The sequence below is a fragment of the Mizuhopecten yessoensis genome, unplaced genomic scaffold (genome assembly GCF_002113885.1).
Source record: "Mizuhopecten yessoensis strain PY_sf001 unplaced genomic scaffold, ASM211388v2 scaffold11145, whole genome shotgun sequence".
In the NCBI taxonomy this organism is placed as follows: domain Eukaryota; kingdom Metazoa; phylum Mollusca; class Bivalvia; order Pectinida; family Pectinidae; genus Mizuhopecten; species Mizuhopecten yessoensis.
Window position 1 is genome coordinate 488,489 of NW_018408902.1, and position 15,572 is coordinate 504,060.

At 37.2% G+C, this 15,572-nt stretch overlaps 1 protein-coding gene across 1 annotated transcript; it reads left to right on the forward strand.

The window, feature by feature from the left end:
- Positions 1–463: 463 nt before the first annotated feature.
- LOC110466856 lies at positions 464–7,649 on the forward strand. Its single transcript, XM_021523651.1, has 6 exons — positions 464–573; positions 1,820–2,000; positions 2,587–2,758; positions 3,390–3,513; positions 4,092–4,220; positions 4,670–7,649. The coding sequence occupies exons 1-6, from the start codon at positions 533–535 to the stop codon at positions 5,076–5,078; spliced, it is 1,056 nt and encodes a 351-aa protein (XP_021379326.1). The 5' UTR covers positions 464–532; the 3' UTR covers positions 5,079–7,649.
- The last annotated feature ends 7,923 nt before the right edge of the window (positions 7,650–15,572 follow it).

The following is a 15,572-nucleotide window of genomic DNA, read 5'->3' on the forward strand; positions in this document are numbered from 1 at the left end:
TTGCATCTTCTATAATAGTGTATATTCTGTCAATTTTTATTCTTTGCTATATTAGCATTGTATGTATATTCCACTTCATAGTGTTTTAATCCTAAGTCCTAAGTAATTCTTGTGTGATATACTGAACACCATTTTTATATATATATCCCGGGGGCCTTTGTAAGCAGGGGACTCCCAATCACTTAGAAACCTGGGATATGTATACTTCCTTTTTCTGTGATGATTATTACTGTTTTATTATTAGTATATGTGATTAGCTCCCTTTACTTGTAATATAATATGTTATTGTTATTTTTACATATGTTTGTCGCAATAATAGCTCTCAAGAGCTAATGTTCCTTGTTTACCTGTATGCGACGTTAAAAAGTTTCTTGTTTCTTGTATCTTGTACCTGATCGTCCATTAAAATCATGTCAAATCTGACTGCATTCCAGACGTTAGTCTGTCCCGGATTTAGCCTTAGAAACTACGTAAACAATATGGCGGCAAAGTGTTAGTGATTATTTCGACTTCTCTGTGTTTCCTGTTCAGAATGCCCAAAAAGGGGAAAAAGGGAGGAAAAAAGAAGGGAAAGTAAGATAAATAGATAAGTACTTTTTGTAAAGAAAGAGATATATCTACAGATATGACAGAGAAAAATGTGAAAACATTCGTAATGATCATAGGCAAAGAGCATATTCCGTGAGTTTTCAGAGACAAATGACAATGACTTTACGATATAGGCCTATAGCATGTACTGGTAACTAGTCTACATAATATTGCTTAAAACAGTAAATAGCCCCTTTTGGAGCACGAGTTATTAAGTTATGGTTTTTGTTCAGTTGGAAAATATGCTAGGATCAATATTGAATCTAAATTATGATTTTTTTGTACGTTTTTTGTTTATAAAAGTTTTACATACACACAACTTGGTCCTCCATGATGCTATAATCAATATTTATGTTGTTTAAAATAGCAATGTATATAAATCATGAACGTACAGAATTTGAAATATTCAAGCAAATCTCAAACATGAATATCTGACAATTTCAAATTATCCTGATAAGGCAAACGCAATTCACAGTAGGCCTAACTGGTACTTTACAATAACTGGTTGAGTACAGATAAAGATGGAGGGACAAGTCCATAGGTATAGACACAAAAGTAAATGCAAGACTAGCTGTACATGTAGGTAAATATATATATATCATATTAAAGTATCACGGTTGTCTATAGTGGTAGGACGCGGGCTCGTGACCGAAGGGACACCTTGCGGGTTCGAGTCATGGCACGGCACTCTGTTGTATCTTTGAGCAAGATACTTTACTCCGCTTGTTCCAGTCTACTCAGCTGTAAATGAGTATGTGGTTGGGCAGTACGTGCTAGAATTGTTGAATGCTAGCTGTTAATTAGTGCCGAAATGGCAGCTCCGTCTGTATGCTACCCAGGGAGTTGAGAAAGGTATTGGCTGGTTGCAAAGGCCATATATATAACCATGGATAATAATTTGTGAACCGCTTTGAGACGACCTATGAACTAGGTTGTGATAAAGCGGTATATAAGAACCTAGAGTTATTATTCTTATTATTAAATAATATGTACATTAGTGTAGTGTGCATAATTTGTAGTGCACTAGATGCATTACATATGCTGTTGCTGGAACAATTATTGCAATGTACTAGTTATTTGATAATTAAGCACTTTAATGGCAAATGTTCATGTTTCTTTCTTCCTTAAACTTCATCTGTTATTTGGTTTTCACTACTGATCTACATGTATAGTGCCCTGGTATAATATCTCAACAAACGCTCAACTTTACAATGTCTGTACTTTTGACCAGAAGTTCCTCCAGCAAACATGACTCTGACAAGGTGGAAGGTTTGGAGGCTGATGCCGGTACAATGATGGATATCACTGATGCTGATGGCAAACTCAAACCTGGCAGTGCAGCAGACGGAAAAGGTGGAAAAAAGAAGAAAAAAGGAAAAAAGAAAAAGGTTTCCACTGCAGACAAAGCCTTGGTATGGGAAGCTATATCATTTTTTTTATTTTATATTGTACATATAATTAGGAGACCAAATAAACTCAGACTGAAAGGCATGGAATTGGCAGTAATTGACTGGAAAAATTGAGAAAAGAGATTTCTTAATATAACAATCAGAAATGAATAAGAAGTTAGTAAAGTATATATACTTTACTAGCTTTAATATTTTAGAGTCTGTAAACATTGTAATTATTCCCATTATACTGAAAGTTGAATTTATCATTTAAGCAATTTCAGCTTTTAAGCAGTTGATTAATTTTTAGTATTATTTCATTGTATTTCTTTCTGTTAATTTCAGTATCTGTCATGCCTTATTAAAAATTAAAAAGCAATATCACATTTTTTTTAAAGATGTATAGAATCTGAAATATGATGCTGATAAATGAATGGTGCCATTATTGTTGAACTCCTTGGCTTAGATACATATATATACATGTTATTTTTTCCCCATAGTAGAGCTGGAAGACCATACCGATCGAATGTTTTCTATTTAAAAAAAATCATAAAAATCTTAATTACAGTTTATGATATAAAATCTTGATGCCTTCTCATTTTTATTTTAGGAAAAGTTAGAAAAGGCTGCTGACAAATTAAAGGCCAACAAAATTTTCTTCATTCCGTTTGTGAATCGTATGGACCGCTGGCTAGCTGCTAATTCTCAACTGGCTGTTCAACTTTTTAAGAAATGTGATCAAGAGGAAGAAGGTTACATCAACTATGATGATTTTAAGTCTGGTGAGAAATATTTAGGGAAAAATTCAATCTCTGTTCAATAAAAAGGGTAAAAAGGGGAATGTGTTAGTCTGTTACAGACTTATATTCAATCGCAGCAATATGCAAGGATTATTATATATATCTCAATTCTTTGCATATCTTAATTGGTACTTCCAGTAGTACAAAAAATACATTCAAGTTGATCCACATGCCTTGCCAATGTAAACAATAAAAAATGGATACAATTTGCAAATTAACACATATGCTTGAATATAAATCATGTTCAATATATATATATATTTATCTTATTAATATTTTTCATAAATATATATATATATATGGACCCCAATGTATAACGGAGGCAATTATATTTGCAACATTACAGCATTTAGTACTATTTTAAATTTTATAGCATAAGATAATTTAAACATTATTACAAATTAAAATACATTGAGATTTAAGAACAAACAATAAAAAACACATTTCATCATGACAAGAAAGCTGCCATTGAATATGCCCAATGTCTTTTTATGTTAAATTTCAGGACATTTAACAAATACGATGAATTACAACAGTCTTTGTTGAAATGTGAAAATGTTGTATACATAATGGGAGGTAGTTTATTCCAGTTGTTTTTCATTTCATTTAACAGGCATGTTCGACCTTGGTGTTATCTGTAACAGGGTTGAGTTACATTTATTGGCAAAGTTGATGGACAGAGAAAACAGTGGAGACATTGATTACTATGACATTCCTAAAGGTCTACAGTATGTCAGGTAAGTAAACTCGGAGACATTCCTAAAGGTCTACAGTATGTCAGGTAAGTATACTTAACAGAGACATTCCTAAAGGTCTACAGTATGTCAGGTAAATAAACTACAGAGAAATTCCTAAATGTCTACAGCATGTCAGTTAAGTAAACTACAGAGACATTCCTAAAGGTCTACATTATGTCAGGTAAGTAAAAACTAAAACTAGGTGACATTCTCAAAAAAAGCTACATTTTGTATTTATATATACCTGTTTAGATATTCCAAAAACTTTTCACAGAACATGTCAGGTCAGAAATTGTAACGAGCCAATCCAAAAGGTCGGCATGGTGATGTGTCATTTCACTACAATATGGCATTCCATAGGGGTCTAAGTAATGTCAAGTAGTTTGAAAAAGTAGAAAGTAACTATGTTCAAATCTAATGATCAGTTGAGTTGCATATGTGCCCTAGTTAATATACTTTGAAACCTAACTTTCTTCTTCAGTATAAGTGCATTCTTTGGTTAGAATTAATATGCATGTATTACCACAGAATATACTGGAGTATATATCTGACATCTAGTTCCTTGTATTATTTGACAGAGAATTGGAGGAGATGGAAAAAGAGGCAGAGGAGGCAGAAAACATTCTCATTAAAACAGATCGTACTATGGACCATTGTAAAGTGTGTAAGATGGGTATCAATGGGCCTAGCATGATCAAAAACCCCAGGCAAGTAGAAACCACTCTCAATAAAACACAATGGTATCACTATTGAACCGTTCACCAGAAATTGAAAGGTTTCCTGATTATGTATAGAAATGTGTTGATGTTGTCAAACTACATATACAATGGTAGTCCATTCGACAAACCAATTATTGAAAAGTCTTCCCACCCATTAACTGTTTTAAATCATTCAAATTACAGGGGAGTTATCTCCCTTAGCTTTAACTTTCACCAGTATGTGGTCCACTGTATGGTTTTCTGAAGGTAGATTTGGTCAACTACTTAGCTCTTCAGAAAAGAAGGGATTCCTGGCGATCACATTTCATGGAAAGTTGACTTTATATTTATGGAAAAGTTGCACTTCACATGTCCTCAGTATTATGTTATTGAAACACAGTAATAACTTGCAGACACGAGCCCCGATTCCTATCTAACACTGCCTTTTATGTTGACAGGTATTTGTTACTAGAGCTGGTGTTTGTGACTTTCCATGCTAATGCCGACCACCCGTGGCATTTGGAGGAGTTGGTCCATACTCACATACCTGTGTGTGGCCTCCTACAACTCATCGCAGAGCTCACAGGCATCCAGTCGACCAAACTCTCACTCTTCAATGACAAGTCCCGTAATCGTGAGGCCATGCTGCCTCCAGATATGACCCTTAAAGAATTAGGATATGAGGGGGAATCTCAGAATGAACCAGAGGAAACTACGCTATATTATGATTATAAGGTCGAATTTACAGGTTGTCCTATATTGCTTTGTGACCATTACTTCGGAGAAGAAATCAAATTAGGTCAGCGCTACAGACCATCTGCTGAAAAAACGGCCAAAACAAAAAGTGAAAGAAAAATATTATCATGATGTACAAGACATCAAGGAGATCTGGTGCCTATCCACTGATATGTACATTGTGTTAGAACATGAAATGATATCACTCAGGTCGACAGAACCAGTACAGGGAACACATTGTACTCCTGTGTCCACCAATAGAACTAGTGCTGTGTATACTGGGGTCTATAGAACCAGTACAGGGAACACATTGTACTCCTGTGTCTATAGACCTAGTGCTGTGTATACTGGGGTCTATATTATCAGTACAGGGAACACATTGTACTCTAGTGTCTATAGAACTAGTGCTGTGTATACTGGGGTCTATAGAACCAGTACAGTGAACACATTGTACTCCTGTGTCTATAGACCTAGTGCTGTGTATACTCGGGTCTATAGAATCAGTACAGGGAATACATTGTACTCCCGTGTCTATAGACCTAGTGCTGTGTATACTTGGGGCTATAGAATCAGTACAGGGAATACATTGTACTCCCGTGTCTATAGACCTAGTGCTGTGTATACTTGGGTCTATAGAATCAGTACAGGGAATACATTGTACTCCCGTGTCTATAGAACTAGTGCTGTGTATACTTGGGTCTATAGAACCAGTACAGGGAACACATTGTACTCCTGTGTCTATAGACATAGTGCTGTGTATACTTGGGTCTATAGAATCAGTACCGGGAATACATTGTACTCCCGTGTCTATAGACCTAGTGCTGTGTATACTGGGGTCTATAGAATCAGTACAGGGTTTACATTGTACTCTCGTGTCTAGAGAACTAGTGCTGTGTATACTGGGGTCTATAGAACCAGTACAGGGAATACATTGTACTCTAGTGTCAATAGAACTAATGCTGTGTATACTGGGGTCTATAGAATCAGTACAGGGTTTACATTGTACTCTCGTGTCTAGAGAACTAGTGCTGTGTATACTGGGGTCTATATAATCAGTACAGGGAATACATTGTACTCTCATGTCTATAGAACTAGTGCTGTGTATACTGGGGTCTATAGAATCAGTACAGGGAATACATTGTACTCCTGTGTCCACCAATAGAACTAGTGCTGTATGTACTGGGGTCTATAGAATCAGTACAGGGAACACATTGTACTCCCGTGTCTATAGAACTAGTGCTGTGTATACTGGGGTCTATATAATCAGTACATGGAGCACATTGTACTCTCGTGTCTATAGAACTAGTGCTGTATGTACTGGGGTCTATAGAATCAGTACAGGGAGCACATTGTACTCTCGTGTCCAACAATAGAACTTGTGATGAGTGAATCTGAATCAGTTTCAAATATGTTTTGTATGATTACATCATGAAGAAGCAATATTTTTTTGTATAATTCACCCATGAAAGAATGTAATATGTCTTGTATAATTATAAGCTGGATTTGTAATACGTTTTGTATAATTAAAACATGAACATATAATACGTTTTGTATGATAACAACATGGACTTGTAATACGTTTTGTATAATTAAAACATGAACATATAATATGTTTTGTATGATATCAACATATGGACTTGTAATACGTTTTGTATAATTAAAACATGAACATATAATATGTTTTGTTGATATCAACATATGGACTTGTAATACATTTTGTATGATAAAAACATGGACTTGTAATATGTTTTGTAATATAACAACATGGACTTGTAATACGTTTTGTATGATAACAACATGGACTTGTAATACGTTTTGTTTTATAACAACATGGACGTGTAATACGTTTTATTTTCACTGGTTATGAATCTAACAGAAGATTAATAAATCTTCATATTAAGATTGATATTTATTTAGTATTCATGTGTCATTTTATTCTATCTAATCATAATAGTTGAACGAGATGTTTACTGAAATTTTCCAGTGTCAATTTACATCAATTTTCACTATATTAAGTGCTCTTTCCGGAGTAACCACAATTACTTACTTTTATATGTGAAAAACATACTTCATACACAGTAACACAACCCTGTATCAGTTTGATTCCAAAACTGTGACCTTTCAGCAACCAGGACACTTAATACAGTGAACATGCATAAAGCTTTTTTAGACATTTACAAAAGTGCACATATATTTGTTAGGCGAATTTTTGTTACTGTCAAAAAAAAAAATACTGTCAGAAATGGGGAAAAACCACTTCAGAGGATGTTAATCTGCAGTGTTGCCAGAGTATAATTTGTGTAACATATTAAGGCAAAACGCAAATTTCGAAAAAATAAAGATAAATTTAAATTATAATAACATCTTCTAATATGTCCAAAAGCGCACTTCCTATCCATGGCTTGATATATATATATATAATTTGATGTGGTGAAGAATGATGTGATCACTAACTTACAGAAGACATTTTTTTTTATCAGCAGACAGAAGAGAAAGCAATGAAACAGATAATGAAGATATATATGACATTGTAATCCGACCGATCTATAATTTGTAACGACCAGGAATAGTGGTGTTGAACAGGACAGGCTATGGAGTAGTGAATCAAATGGGGAAACAAGGGAATGCTTAACATAAACGACACGTATAAGAAGGTAAAGAAGTTGGTTTACAAAGGTAAACATATGACAAAATATAATAAAAAGGTTACCATATGACTATTTCCATACTATTTTTTTTAGTCTCGGGTGATACGGAGTAGGATATAGCAATGGTCACATGATAACCTTTAATGATCTGGTACCATGCTATCCAGAGGCAGGCATGCTTAAACAAAACACGATTGGTCAATAGGAGGAACATCTCATATACAAAGGGATTTTGTTTTAAGTTGCAGAGAATATATCATAGCCATGGCATAGCAGCGGCCATGAAGCCCCACAAGACGCTTCTTATCTAATATCTTAGGACATGATAAGAAAACGTCGATGAACAAATATCGGAGAGCCTAGAGGGCGATAGTGAACACTGTAAAACCCAAGAGCAAAAGTAATTCACCAGGACAGTTAGAAAGCGATCGAAGTCTCAGATCAATAAATCGACTAACACTGATCATGACACATAGCAAAACCACTATGTGACTGAGGTCGTTAGGAAGTTTAGAATATGCTGATATGGTATGGGCGAACTGTACCCTGTGGTAATGTTACGTCTTATTCTTTATAATACTAGTTTTTTTTACCGAAACTTATGTCTGAATGGAACAATCCATCTTTTCTCTTTCCAACAATGACATCACTTGGAGCCCTAAATAACTTTTTTATACTCACCTGATACAGATTCTCAATCCCAAAGTACTACTGTTTTATATTGCCCTATATATGTCAATTAAAAAATCATGCTAGTAATCTGAACTCGGATCTTTTTAACTCGTACTGAAATGACAACCCTGCCTGTATGCGTGGTTATCCGATTGAAGATTGTGATCACTTCTTCGTTTTTATATAAACCAAAGACTAGCCCTCATTAACTCCCTAACTGATCTGAGTGATGAATGGTGTGAGTTTATGGACAATTTGTCTGGGTTGGTCTCCAGTTCATTTTTGACCGACCGCTTCATAGTAGTTAAAACTATTGGTGATTCAATAATTTCTAATAAAATTTCATATTAATACTTCTATAATTTCATACAAGGCTGCATACTTCCATTTCACTATATGTATACACTTTTTATATATAAGGAGATGGCTTTTATAGGTTTTGCCTGTTGTCCAATTCCTAAATGACCGTACCTGTTAATAGGACGTAAAACACAAACAAACAAAAGGAATGCTGTGCTGGGTGCCTTAGGCATTGTGAGATAGCACTTTAAAGTCTGCATCATCCGCGCTATCACAAGGAAGCAAATACACCAACATACCCCGTCTCCGGCACACATGCACACATGCACGCATACACAACACACATGGAGGCACGGCCTTAAGTGACCCTAGATGTTAAAAGGACATTCAACAAAATAAACCAAATCGATTTCAGTATTTCATTTCCGTCTATATAAACATGAAAATATGTATCATCGAGGGGAATGTAAGGCATTGTAAGGATTGGGTCTGGGGGATATGGTGTCAGGTATAGGGGCGAGGGAATGATTAGACGATTGGAGGGGATATGATGTCGGTGATAGGGGCGAGGGAATGATGAGACGATTGGAGGGGATATGATGTCGGTAATAGGGGCGAGGGAATGATGAAACGATTGGAGGGGATATGATGTTGGTGATAGGGGCGAGGGAATGGTGAGACGATTGGAGGGGATATGATGTCGGTGAAAGGGGCGAGGGAATGATGAGACGATTGGAGGGGAGATGATGTCGGTGATAGGGGCGAGGGAATGATGAGACGATTGGAGGGGAGATGATGTCGGTGATAGGGGCGAGGGAATGATGAGACGTTTGGAGGGGATATGATGTCGGTAATAGGGGCGAGGGAATGATGAGACGATTGGAGGGGATATGGTGTCGGTGATAGGGGCGAGGGCATGATGAGACGATTGGAGGGGATATGATGTCGGTGATAGGGGCGAGGGAATGATGAGACGTTGTCGGGATTGGAGTGGAAATGAGTGAGGGGAGAATGTTGGACTAGGTGTGGTGGGGTATGGAGGATGGGAGTTTGAACAGTGTCGAAAGAGGGGTGAGGGACGACATATCGTTTAGGGATGGGATAGTTTTTAGTATAAGTGAGAGAAGGCAGACTGAGGGAGAGAGAAGGCAGACGGAAGTACAGAGAGGCAGAACAGAGTCAGAGTTGGGAGATGGAAAGTGAGCCAGATTAGATCAGGATTGGAAGTGAGCTAAGATAGAAGGTGCTAGCAATGGTATGCAGAAGTAGGAACTGAAAGTTGGCAACAATAAAGAAATGAACGGGAAACGGACTTGAGTACTTATTCCCCAGACCGACATCGGTCACATATTTGGCGGAGAATCCGGGTACGGGGTATCTATCAACCGAACCCCATGCCTTTACATCCATTTACATGAAAGTATCGGAATGGAACATCTAGTGGTACAGTAAAATGGCTAACAAAGACCACAGTACACCTGTGTTGGAAAAATTTGACGGTGTTACAGATGCAAAAATTTGGTTGGGAAAATTCGAAAAAAATGGAAAATTAAAAAAGTGGAAAGAAGAAGAGCAGGCGGTACAGCTATGCCTGTATTTAAAAGGTACAGCAGAAAAATGGCTGTATACTCAGGATGAGGCCATTCAGGATAATTACCAACTATTGGCAGAGAAATTTAGGGAAAGATTTTTCCCAAAGGACATAGACCGGCCTAGGAAAGTGCAAAAGTTTCTAAGTCTAAAACAACAGGGACAAGAGGTAGTTGCATTCGTAGACCAAGTGCAAGCCTTAGGAAAGGAATTTGAAAGAAATGAGGCTGAAATAGTAGACATTATCATCAATGGGTTGGACGACACTGTGAAGGCGTTTGTGTTGGGCAAGGAGGCTCGTACACTGGAAGAAGTGGTCAAATATGGGACAATGGCAGGAACACTAACCAGCCAAAGTTATAACGCAAGGGAGGAAGGAAACACATTAGATGCCTCAAGACAAGAACTGTCTGCTCTGAGACAAGAGCATGAAAGTAATAAAAAGGAACTAGACAATCTTAAAAAGGTGAACAGTGTAAGGACGCAGAGTGACCAACAGCAGGACAGGAGAGAAAGGGACCAATGTCGCCACTGTGGTGAGTACTGGCATGTTGCTAAAAGATGCAGGTTCCAAAATGCTTCATGTTATAATTGTGGTAGAAAGGGTCACATCAAAGCCATATGTAGAAACCTCCATACTAGAAACCAGAAACATATTAAGAATAAATAGGGGTACGCGCCTGTCCCTAGGGATGAGCAACCCAATAGCAATCGGGGTAGTGTCACCAAACCCTTAGACAAATATCAGGTACCAGTAAGGTTAGGCAATAAAACATTTTCAGCATTGATAGATACAGGAGCAGAGGGTGTTTCTTGTATAAGCAGTAAAGTATTTGATAATACAGGATTAGGAAAATCTTTTGAAATAGAGAGGTCTGACTTGAAATGGTTACACAGTGCAAATGGTAGTGACATAGAGATCAGAGGTCAGGTAACTATTCCACTCCTAATTGGACATTTAGAAATGACACAAAAGTTTCAGATGGTTGATAATTTAAGCTTTCCCTAAATTTTGTGTACAGATTTTTTTGAGGAGCACATAGACCATTTGGCTCAGGTTTTTCAGAGATTGTGGGACGCTAATCTGAAACTTAAACCTTTGAAATGCCATTTTGCAGTGTCTGAAGTAAAATATCAAGGCCATATTTTCTCAAAGGATGGTATCAGTGTGAACCATGAGAAAATAAAGGCAGTGACAGAATATCCTATTCCCAAGTCAGTTCATGATGTCAGGGCATTCCTAGGACTATGTAATTACTATCGTAGGTTTGTGAAAGGGTTTTCAGAGATTGTAGCACCTATGAATGAGCTCCTGAAAAATGACACCAAATTCCTCTGGTCAGAAAAATGTCAAAGCGCTTTTGACAGCATGAAACAACGTTTGACTACGGCACCAATTCTAGTGCACCCAGATTTTGACAAAGAATTCATTCTCTATGTGGATGCATCCACTAAGGCAATAGGGTATATGTTAGGACAGCGAGATGCTGACGGAAAGGAAAGAGCTGTAGCCTATGGGGGTAGGTCATTGAGAAAGACAGAGAAAAACTGGGGCATAACAGATTTGGAAGGGTTAGCGTTAGTAGAAGGAATAAGACATTTCCATGTATACCTAGCCACAAAGAAATTGACTGACCATATGGCAATCAAAACATTGCAAAGTACCAAACAAAAATCTGGTAGAGTGGCAAGATGGGCAATTCTGTTACAGGGTTACAACTTTGTCATTGAGCATAAAGCTGGAAAGAAACATTCCAATGCTGATGGGTTGTCTAGACGGGATTATGATGGGAGCCCTAAACCAGAGTCAGATGACCCGGTGCATGAGGTCATTGTAGCCCCCATATTGAGAGGGACAGCTGAATACACACTGGACTGGCCAGACAGTATTTTAACTGACCACAGGAATGTTGTAAATAACATAGGTGAAGGTCGAGTTACAGATGATTATGACCCCTCTGTGTCAGACAGAACCCCAGACAACCTTNCATTCTACATCACTAATGCATTGGATAATCACAGATACAGGCTCAGACATTGCCAGTCAAACAAAGTTTTGAAGTCTCTAATACATGCAAATAGATTGAAATTGTATGTTAGTCCAGAACTCCGACCTACAAATCCCCCTCCCCAGATACCATATGGTGACCAGACAGACCAGAACCCAGAATTAATAGAGGAGACTGTGGAGCAGGGCAGTCAAGCCCATGACCCTGATAATGACCCTAATCTAGGTAATGACCTAGATGATAAGGATACACACACAGATGAGGTGTTGACAGTGGACAAAATTCTGTGCTGTAAGCGCAGAAATAAAGTCACATGGTATAGAGTCAAATGGGTACAGCAGAGACAGTCCTCCTGGGTCAGAGAAGAGTTGGTGCCTGATCATTTGATTAGGGAGTAATTGAGAAGTTAATACATTTGTACATGCAGTTCAGAGATGGAATGTAGGCAATACTTCAGGTATAAAGAGCTTCTAAAGACTTTAGTCCTTTTTCTTTACTGATTGTTTTTGTAAGTTACCATCTCAGTAGATATTTTTGTTCATCTACGTCCAAAATCACAATTAAAATTAGCTTGCGATTATTAGAAACATTGGTTTTATTTTTATTTTTTTACTAGATGGGTAAAACATTTTGCTTTGATAGGATTTGCAATGCAAGAAGTAGGAAATACGACAATGTGAGCCCCTTGAACGATACTTAATTGTTATCAAAAACTGTACTAGTATATATTCTTTTCTCAAGGAAATAACCTAAGAGGGTAGGTTATGTATTGGTAGTTATCAAGAAGATAGCTATGGGTCATTATTACATAGATGTATAATGAAAAGCCAGCTGTAAGGGTTCCCGAACAAAATTGGGAAAAGATAAGTTATTACAGTTATTGTCTCATGGGCAGTTGAAGTCTTGAGTGGAGGAAGAGAAATTGGAACTCTCAGCATATAAGTAGTTAGGTAACTACTAAAATAGAAGCTAAGCAGACCAATGAGTGGAATTGGCTGGCATGTGACACCTTTTTCATAAGTCGATAAACATGTGCCTCCATGATTAGGAGGAAGTCAGAAGATTATCTGACATAATCATTGTTTAATCAAAACAAGTCTTTTTGCTAAATGTGTTTGCATGGAACCTACATCTGCATGGGCAAATGTGCTGGTATTCACAGAGATAAAGCCAGACATTTTGGTGAACATTACTCATATTATGTATTTCATTGCATGTGTTAATTTTTTTTATTATTGAAAGTGACAAATACAACCAGACAGTGCATTATAATGTGTAATCCATATTTCTGAACAAGAGTGGAAACAAAGTTACTTGTTGTTGTCTCAATGGACAATGGATATTCAGCATTCAAAGTGGTGGAGTAAGAGACACACAAAGACAAAACATGGACACAGTTGTAATTTGTTATGTGGAAGATAACAATGTACAGTGAAGACCTAAGACTGTCATTGAAAGATAAGTCAATATACGAATATGTTGGTGTTGAATTTTCAACAAATTACTGAAATGCACGTTGTTAATGTAATTAGAGAATAATAAGAAATTGTATGAATATTGGTAGAATTAAACATCACATGAATTATTTCAGTTTGTGGAACAAACTTAGGAAGGAAGAGGCAAATATGACAGTGTGAAATAGGAAGATTTGAAGACAGTGTGTTATGTAATTAGAAATGGTAATCGTGAGAACAGAATTAAATAGATGTCAGATGAAAGTGAAAGAACTGAAGACAGAGTGTTGAGAACAATGAGTTATTGTGAAACAAAATATGAATGGTGGTGTGGTTGATGAAAGGACAGGAAGCTAACTGGTCGGTCATCTAAAGAGGAATGGAGATCTGGTCAATTAGTGATAATTGAAGGTACAGGCTGGAGCCCTGGGAACCTCTATTGACCACCTGATGGCTGTCCATCTACAGTTGACCAATAGAAATGTTAGTTAACTAATTTGCATATTAGACACTTCTTAGTTTTTAGTATAAGTGAGAGAAGGCAGACTGAGGGAGAGAGAAGGCAGACGGAAGTACAGAGAGGCAGAACAGAGTCAGAGTTGGGAGATGGAAAGTGAGCCAGATTAGATCAGGATTGGAAGTGAGCTAAGATAGAAGGTGCTAGCAATGGTATGCAGAAGTAGGAACTGAAAGTTGGCAACAATAAAGAAATGAACGGGAAACGGACTTGAGTATTAATTCCCCAGACCGACATCGGTCACATATAGTCCATGGAGGGGGACAGTAAGGGAAGATATATATATATACATACATACAGAAAATAGCAATAAATATTATTATTAGAGATCTTAAAAATAAGCCTCTAAAGTATACGTATACGTTTACGCATACATTTATACGTTTATACATTATTTGAAAATTCTGATTAGTTTGTTTAACCTGTCACAAATGTATTTATTAGATTTGGGATATTTTGGGATATATATATACGTCAGAAGAACTTTAATTGTCATTGTGGAGTATGGGCACTATCTACGAGAACACTACACTACTTGCACGTGCATTTTATGCAGTAGACTTTGCACTGCGCTACCATACAGGTACATCAGTGACAGTGTATACGGTCGTGACGGTTATATGATGCCAATATATATTGATGATGTAATGCCTCTGAATAACAAGAACATTGCTTACTATGCACTGGAAATCATTTATATTTCGCGAGGTTTATAGTTTTGCGTTAATCCGTTTGAAGACTCCTTCGTGAATCACTGTAGCATACACGTAATGTATGGTTCTACAACCATTCGCCAATTTTTGTGTCGCCTGCGAAAAGCTGGTGACACATAGGTATTGCTATGTCGGCGTCGGCGTCGTCCGCACAGAGGTTTTCGTGCGATAACTTGAGTTTCCTTGGGCTGATCAAACTCAAATTTCATGCAGTGCTTCCTTACCAAAAGTGCACGCTTGGGATTGCTTTTCAGGTCCGAAGGTCAAAGGTCAAGATCACTGTTACTATAAATAGAAAATCTGTTTTCTTGCGATAATTTGAGTTTCCTTGGGCCGATCAAACTCAAACTTCATGCAGTGCCTCCTTACCAAAAGTGCTTGCTTGGGATTGCTTTTCAGATCAAAGGTCAAGGTCACTGTTACTATAAATAGAAAATCTGTTTTCGTGCGATAACTTGAGTTTCCTTGGGCTGATCAAACTCTAATTTCATGCAGTGCTTCTTTACCAAAAGTGCTTGCTAATCTATGACTATTGCTTACTTTTAACATTATTTCTTGAATTGAAAAGTGTATCTATTTCTTGGTAATCTCCCAGCTTCCTGCGCAGGCGACACATCCACTTCCGTTGAATTCTTGTAATATAATACGCGAATAAATTATGAGGTGTCAGGTCGTGAAATACAGTAAACGCAAAATATAAGTGCTTTACGGTACAAGCCGTAT